This window comes from Prunus persica, unplaced genomic scaffold (genome assembly GCF_000346465.2).
Source record: "Prunus persica cultivar Lovell unplaced genomic scaffold, Prunus_persica_NCBIv2 scaffold_97, whole genome shotgun sequence".
NCBI lineage: Eukaryota > Viridiplantae > Streptophyta > Magnoliopsida > Rosales > Rosaceae > Prunus > Prunus persica.
Window position 1 is genome coordinate 1 of NW_018027193.1, and position 8,262 is coordinate 8,262.

General features: G+C 38.1%; 1 protein-coding gene, 1 non-coding gene and 1 pseudogene across 2 annotated transcripts; all 3 read right to left on the reverse strand.

Annotated features, from left to right (window-relative positions):
• Positions 1-4: 4 nt before the first annotated feature.
• Positions 5-4,764, reverse strand: LOC18787995 (cleavage and polyadenylation specificity factor subunit 3-I; the record flags this gene model as incomplete). The annotated part of the gene is made up of 6 exons (XM_007221398.2): positions 4,556-4,764; positions 4,172-4,355; positions 3,944-4,041; positions 2,072-2,117; positions 1,840-1,989; positions 5-1,357 (listed from the first exon to the last, which is right to left on the reverse strand). Coding segments are annotated over exons 2-6 (1,797 nt in total), but the record flags the coding sequence as incomplete, so codon positions are not given.
• A 64-nt stretch (positions 4,765-4,828) lies between these two features.
• TRNAR-UCG lies at positions 4,829-4,902 on the reverse strand. Its single transcript has one exon. It is a non-coding gene; the product is annotated as a tRNA-Arg (tRNA).
• A 578-nt stretch (positions 4,903-5,480) lies between these two features.
• On the reverse strand, positions 5,481-7,931 carry LOC18787994 (annotated as a pseudogene).
• Between the last annotated feature and the right edge of the window lie 331 nt (positions 7,932-8,262).

Genomic DNA, 8,262 nt, shown 5'->3' on the forward strand with positions numbered 1-8,262 from the left:
CTTCTCGGTTGATATTCAAAATAAGAGCCACAATGGAGTCTGAAACCATGTCGCTTATAGGATCTGATGACCAATGTACTGAAATGTGTTTATCTGTATCCTGCTTCACTGTCACCCGATCATGCACTCGCAATGTTGGCACCCCAGATTCCTCATCCACTGAAGACTCTACACTCTCATATATTTGCCTTAGCCGGTGTTTAATCACAGTGAAGCCACTAGCAAATGGGATGGTAATTCGTTGAGTGACATTTGCTGTGCACAGCTGTGAGAAGACATGAAGATCATCAGAAGCCATTATTTGATAACTGAAGCCTTTTTTTACCAGTAAACCGCTGACACTTTCACCAACTTCAGGGGTCTTCTCGGCAAGCCTTCCAATAGCTTTTGCCATTTTCTGTGAGTTAAAATACATTTCAACAGACTGACAATTCTTTGGGGTGAGGATTTTGGTGTTACGATCAGCAAACTGGGTCATCAGCTTCTGTTTGAGCCTCCCCATCTCATTAGCTTCTCCATGAACAAGGATTATATTAGGAGGCCTCAGCTCTTCCAAAAATGCAGTTGTCTGAACAGAGTCTGCATGAGCAGAGAATGAAATGTAATGGACCTGCATGTTGAGAGGAGCACTGAGTCCATTCATAAGAGTTACCTCCTTCGGTTCATTGATGATTGTTTTAGCTAGTGTCCCTTCAACCACATACCCTGGAATAACGCATGCATTTTTCTTATCAGAGCACCACATATCAAATAGCTGCCTTGACAGCCCACTCTGAAGACCACCAGGGCTTGCCATCACCACTGACGGGCCTACATCTTTGAAATTTTCAATGCTCTTTAGTGGTGATACGTACTTGAATATGAAGGGATTTGACTTCGCATTGCGGATCCTATCGTTCATGGAAAGGGTGTATGTCTCATATACAGATAAACATCTTTTTGCAAGTGGGGAAGCATAATAAATAGGAATATTTTGGAGCTCAGGATGGTTTGCCCAATACTCATCAAGGATCAGGAGAAGTTCTTGGGCACGGCCGAGTGCAAAAGCAGGAATTAAGACACGACCCCCTTGAGAGACGGTTGAATGGATAACATCAGTGAATCGCTTCTCTCTGATGTGCCGAGGCTGATGGTGCTGTACACCATACGTGGATTCAATAATGCATATATCAGGCGAGAACTGTGGGGTCTCAGCAGCACGGAGATGCCGGTCTTCTTCACGTGAATAATCACCAGTGTAGAGGACTCTAACGCCGGCAATATCAACCATAAACATAGCAGCACCAAGGACATGACCGGCAGTATAGCACCAAAATCGAATGCCCTCAACCTCTACTGTTTGATGGAAATCAATAACCTACAATTACCATACACTTAGACAATAATCATGAGAAAATCATTCATGTCTTGTTGGGTGTAAAGGATAAGATGTAAAGATTAAGATTGTACTGAACAGAGATAAATGGATCAGATGTAAAGATGGTGAGGTTGAGTCTATCAATGACCAAAATGTTAACCAATTCAAAGTACTAATATCGCCAACTGGCCTGCACCAAACTAAAATATTAACTGGGTCAACAAATGCCAACTGAACTCAGATTCTTGAAAGCACTACTTTTTCTGCACAAATCACTTGGAATTTTGGCAGAAAGAAAATATACATCCCCTATGAAACACAGCCACAACTACAAGCTGTAATGCTGGAAAATTTTGGTTGGTTCAAACATACATCATTAGAAACAACATAACTCAAATTTAGTATAAATATGTGATAGGGAGGTTCAGTTGGGAACAAAAACCTGTGGCAATAAACACATAGGTCATGGGAAGACAACAAACCTCAATTTTATCCATTGAGGCATTTATGTCCTGCTCATCAAACAACATATCTTCAACTGAAACTTTGCTCACTTTCACATAATCCGTCAAAAGCAACTTGTAGATGGCCTTTGTTGCATAAGTCATAAAGACTCGGCCCTTGAATGTGGTCTATCAAAAGTTATAGAGATATTAGTTCCCTGGAAAATAAAATACAACTAATTATATAATTATTCATTCAGAAAGTGAAAACCTTCTCAAGAAAGTAAGGTAGGGAAGCGGCATGATCCAAGTGAAAACTGCAAGCAAAAAGTATGACCTAACATTAGTACAATTGGATGAAGAGTCTACAATAATGAGGTAACACTTCCACATATGACTTTGGCAGCAAAAGGTGAAATCAGACACATCTATAACCATGTTGTCAAATGAAAAAAAAAGAAGAAAAAAGTCTGATGTGTAGAATACAATGTGATTGTGCCTGGCGCATGACTTCTTACATGTTACAAAAATTCTTTACGTGATTGTCAAGAAGAGCACAGTACAACTGGCCCTAAGAAGAGAACCTTTCGATTTCCTGAACTGGCCCTAAGAAGAGAACCTTTCGATTTCCTGATTGTTGTTTTGGTGGCCTTTGTTATGTTTTCTGCATGGTTGGATATTTGCTCGTTTATTTTGTTTGTGGTTTTCTATCAACTGTAGGATGAGGGATGTATCTTTTGTGCACTGCTGGTCCACTTCAATTGTATTCCCCATTTACTATTAGCATCTTTTTTGAACTGCTGGTCCACTTCGATTCTAATGCCAATTACTACTAGTATTTTTTATGTGTTGTATCTTTTGTAATGTAAAATATGTTAATCTGAGAATTAAGGGGGAAGGGGACCGCACCGCTCTTAGCAGCGAAATTTCAGAAGGAATTATTGATCATGGAGACAATATCACTTGTAAATAAAAACATGAGAAGAATTCATGACATATTATTTGACTTTTTCCTTCAACAACATTAAATAAATTTCTTAAAATAATCACATCTTAAAGAGCTCGCGTACATAAAATCCATATCTAAAGAAAAAAAAAAAGTAATTATTTTTACTAACATATCCTTCTTGTACAAAATCCAACCTTTTCAGGATCACTCAACCTACATACAAAGTCATATTCAATATCCGCAGACATACCTATTCATCATATGCTGAAATATGCCTATTTGAAAGTCCAGTCCTATAAGAATTTGGGAATCTAAGCACCTTAAATTTAACTCTCTTTTTTCTAATGGAAAATAAGTTTCAACAATTACCAAGGTATAAGGCCATATTTGAACATGATGTCATGCAACTATGGTCACAAGTGATTCTTAACATTTTTTTTTTTTGGACGAAAGATTCCTAACAATTGTGTTTTTTTTCCTTCCTCTTCTTTGATTTCAATTCCTGCATTAGTTTGATTGCATTGACACCACAAACAGCTGTCACCAAGTCTAGGTTTTCTGCTACCCAAATCTAAACAAAACATTTTCAGTTTTCGCCTCTTTCCAAACCTTGAACACATAATAACATATTCCAGCTTAAGAACTTCAAAACCAAAACCGATTCCCTTGATTGGCCATTAATTCAACTTCAGACATAACTATTTTTCTCTTAACAAACCATCACTTCTTCTGGAATATTGCTTGTTGTTATCTATTTCATCCTACATCATTTTGGTGTAAAAGCTCTTTGTTGTAAATAGTTGGTATTGGACATTTAGTTCTTTGTAAATTTGGTATTTGAGCTACTTGTCCTACATTAGATATAATCTTTTAAACTGATAAGAAAATCAAGGAAATATGCACAAAGCAGTTTTCCTATTAAAATTCATCTCTTAAAACTCTAAGAAATTAGTCAGAGAGAAAGAAAAACAAAGTTCTACTCAACCAGAGTAAACACTTAAATGGTTAGCTCATTCAATTCAAATAAGAAATATTTTGACCCAATGGGTCATGTCTGATGGTTTTATCATTTCATAAGCAACTGACACATAAAATACTAGAGCGGCAGGAGAAGCAAGGACATTGCAGTATTGATGCTATGACTTATGAGTTAAGCATACGATGAAATAAAAGAAAAAGGAAAAAAAAACATACTGAGTAATGAGGAGGACATCAATTATGGAAGGATCAATCTCATCAAAGTACGGCAAAGCAGCCATGCCCGAATATGCGGGGTGAATTCCACAATCAAACTATCATTCATTGGAAGGTGACCCAAAATCACAAAAGCAAGAAAGAAGAGAAAAACAAAATTAGAGTAAAGAACAATAACTCTAGATTCAATACTCAAAAAAAGATAATGCATTTGTGTTAATGGCATACCAACACAGTTTTCCCTTTGTAGGACATATACACACAAGAGCGGCCGACTTCATTACCAGCTCCTAAAGGAGTTATGATCAGTTTATCATCTTCTCTTGATGCAGAAGCCTCACGCCGCTTCAGAGGTGAGGGTTGTGCCATGGAAGCCATTTTTACCCAGAATGTGTAAAGCCCTCCAATCAACCTGAAAGATAAACGTACCAGTTCCCATTATAAAGACGGAAACAAATTAAAATTTGGGTGCTTAATTACCGAAATTGATTGAAATTTTGCATCCTGTAAAATTAACAGTTGTGCCTCCTCCCTAAGACAATAGTTGAGCTTAATTGAAGAAAAGAAAAATAACAACATAAAACCCACAACACAAGATGTTCCATTTCTTACCTTTAGTCTTCCCCAATCTTCACAGAAACCAAAAATAATAGCAAAAACAAAAAAGAGAAGGGAACCTAAGATTTAGAATAAAGCAGAGGGAAAAATAAGAGAGAAGTCAGTGTTCAAAGGTTTCTGAGAATGCAGAGAGAGAGCTAAAACCCTAAAAAGTGAGTGAGAGAGCGGAAAAGTACAGCTCCTAGTCGCTGTGGGACCGTAAGCTTCAGGCTTCCATGCTATTCCTTATTTTTCAAAAATAAAAATAAGGACATTGTAAAATTTAATCGACCACAGTGGGAGTCGAACCCACGACCTTCTGATCCGAAGTCAGACGCGCTAATCCACTGCGCTATGCGGTCAGATGAAATAAAGGTGTTTGAAATTGACTTTAACCTATTATAATTAAACTGTCTCAGAAGAAAGAAGAGGACAACTGCGGTAAATGTTTTTTAAAATTTTAATAGATTGTGAATGTATTGTTTTATGCTTATTTAATAACGTGTCATGTTTTAGCATTTTCATTAACCAAGGGTAAATGTGAAATTTTGAATGCTTCAATTTTAGGATTATTCCAATCCATTGAATTGAAGTGTCTAGCTGTTGTAACTTGAATTTAGTTTCATATATTATTTACGTAAAAAATGACAAAACAGTATTTATGGTATCACTATTATATGAGATATGAGACATTATATTCATCAACTCAATGGCAGTGCAGAAATTGGTGGATATACTCATGAAGCTGCCTTGGAATTGGAATAAAGGCGTGTTATTGTACTTTTTTTTCTCGTGTTCAAGATTATTTGCAGTGCCTCGCTAGTCAAAGATATTTGCAGATGTCAGCTGCTACTTGACTCAACGAAGCACCATGTAAGAAAATTTGGGTACTCATTCATCAAAAAGAAGCAACCAGGAAGGTCAAAGCACTGTAAACGTCTAAACAGAAAACTAGTCCGAGTAGATTGACACATCAATCAGTTACGGCATTTGTCATTTGGTAGTTGCTACTGTTCACTGTTCAGTATTCATCTGTTAGCTTACAAAATTCAAAAGTAACTCAAAATACAGCAATGTAAACATCGAAGCACTGCAGCTAAGTTGCAGAGAGAGGGATTGGCTTCACGGCACTTTGGATTCGACGAAATGCCACCTTTACTTTTTCCTTGAGACCTTCATTTTCACTCTCAACATCCCCACTCTGTTTATCAAGCTGTGCCACATTCCCATCAACCCTAATCACTAGTTTCCCATTTCCTCCAGGCTTCACATCCCCAAAGAGTGATACAAGAAGTGCATGAATGACCTTTTCCACCTTCTTACCGTTCTCTTCCTCAGTTTGTACGTCCTCTGATTCAACAACTACCTTGGGGACTTCTCGGTTAATATTCAAAATAAGAGCCACAATGGTGTCTGACACCATGTCACTTATAGGATCTGACGACCAATGTAGTGAAATGTGTTTATCTGTATCCTGCTTCACCGTCACCTGATCATGCACTCGCAATGTTGGCACTCCAGATTCCTCATCCACTGAAGAGTCTACACTCTCATATATTTGGCTAAGCCGGTGTTTTATCACAGTAAAGCCACTAGCAAACGGGATAGTAATCCGTTGGGTGACATTTGCTGTGCACAGCTGTGAGAAGACATGAAGATCATCAGAAGCCATTATTTGATAACTAAAGCCTTTTTTAACCAGTAAACCGCCGACACTTTCACCAACTTCAGGGGTCTTCTCAGCAAGCCTTCCAATAGCTTTTGCCATTTTCTGCGAGTTAAAATACATTTCAACAGACTGGCAATTCTTTGGGTGAGGATTTTGGTGTTACGATCAGCAAACTGGGTCATCAGCTTCTGTTTGAGCCTCCCCATCTCATTAGCTTCTCATGAACAAGGATTATATTAGGGGGCCTCAGCTCTTCCAAAAATGCAGTTGTCTGAACAGAGTCTGCATGAGCAGAGAATGAAATGTAATGGACCTGCATGTTGAGAGGAGCAGTGAGTCCATTCAAAAGAGTTACCTCCTTCGGTTCATTGATGATTGTCTTAGCTAGTGTCCCTTCAACCACATAACCTGGAATAACACAAGCGTTTTTCTTATCAGAGCACCACATATCAAATAGCTGCCTTGACAGCCCACTCTGAAGACCACTAGGGCTTGCCATCACCACCGACGGGCCTACATCTTTGAAATTTTCAATGCTCTTTAGTGGTGATATGTACTTGAATACGAAGGGATTTGACTTCGCATTGCGGATCCTATCGTTCATGGAAAGGGTGTATGTCTCATATACAGATAAACATCTTTTTGCAAGTGGGGAAGCATAATAAATAGGAATATTTTGGAGCTCAGGATGGTTTGCCCAATACTCATCAAGGATCAGGAGAAGTTCTTGAGCACGGCCAAGTGCAAAAGCAGGAATTAAGACACGACCTCCTTGAGAGATTGTTGAATGGATAACATCAGTGAATCGCTTCTCTCTGATGTGCCGAGGTTGATGGTGCTGGACACCATATGTGGATTCAATAATGCATACATCAGGGGAGAACTGTGGGGTCTCAGCAGCACGGAGATGCCGGTCTTCTTCACGTGAATAATCACCAGTGTAGAGGACTCTAACACCCGCAATATCAACCATAAACATAGCAGCACCAAGGACATGACCGGCAGTATAGCACCAAAATCGAATGCCCTCCACCTCTACTGTTTGATGGAAATCAATAACCTACAATTACCATACACTGTTAGACAAGAATCATGAGAAAATCATTCATGTCTTGTTGGGTGTAAAGGAGTAAGGATCCAACACCAGTATTCAGATTAAGACTAATAAATAAAGATAAATGGATAATGATGTAAAGATGGTGAGGTTGAGAGTCCATCAATGAGCAAAATGTTAACCAATTCAAAGTACTAATATCGCCAACTGGCCTGCACCAAACTGAAATATTAACCAGGTCAACAAATGCCGATTGAAACACATAACATATATCTCAGATTCTTGAAAACACTACTTTTTCTGCACAAATCACTGGGAATTTTGGCAAAGAGAAAACATACATCACCTATGAAACACAGCCACAACTACAAGCTGTAATGCTGGAAAATTTTGGTTGGTTCAAACATGCATCATTGAAAACAACATAACTCAAATTTAGTACAATCTGTGACAGCAAGGTTCAGTTGGGAACAAAAACCGGTGGCAATGAACACATAGGTCATGGGAAGACAACAAACCTCAATTTTATCCATTGAGGCATTTATGTCCTGCTCATCAAACAACATATCTTCAACGGAAACTTTGCTCACTTTCACATAATCCGTCAAAAGCAACTTCTAGATGGCCTTTGTTGCATAAGTCATAAAGACTCGGCCTTTGAATGTGGTCTATCAAAAGTTACAGAGATATTAGTTCCCTGGAAAATAAAATACAAACTAATTATATAATTATTTATTCAGAAAGTGAAAAACTTCTCAAGAAAGTAAGGTAGGGAAGCAGCATGATCCAAGTGAAAGCTGCAGGCAAAAAGTATGACCTAATATGAAGAGTCTACAATAATGAGGTATCATAAAATTTATTTATACAAACTAAGAGAAATCATCAGAATATTAGGACACTTCTGCATATGAATTTGGCAGCAAAAGGTGAAATCAGACACATCTATAACCATGTTGCCAAATATATAAAAAAGTCTGATGTGTGTGTGTGTGTGTGTGA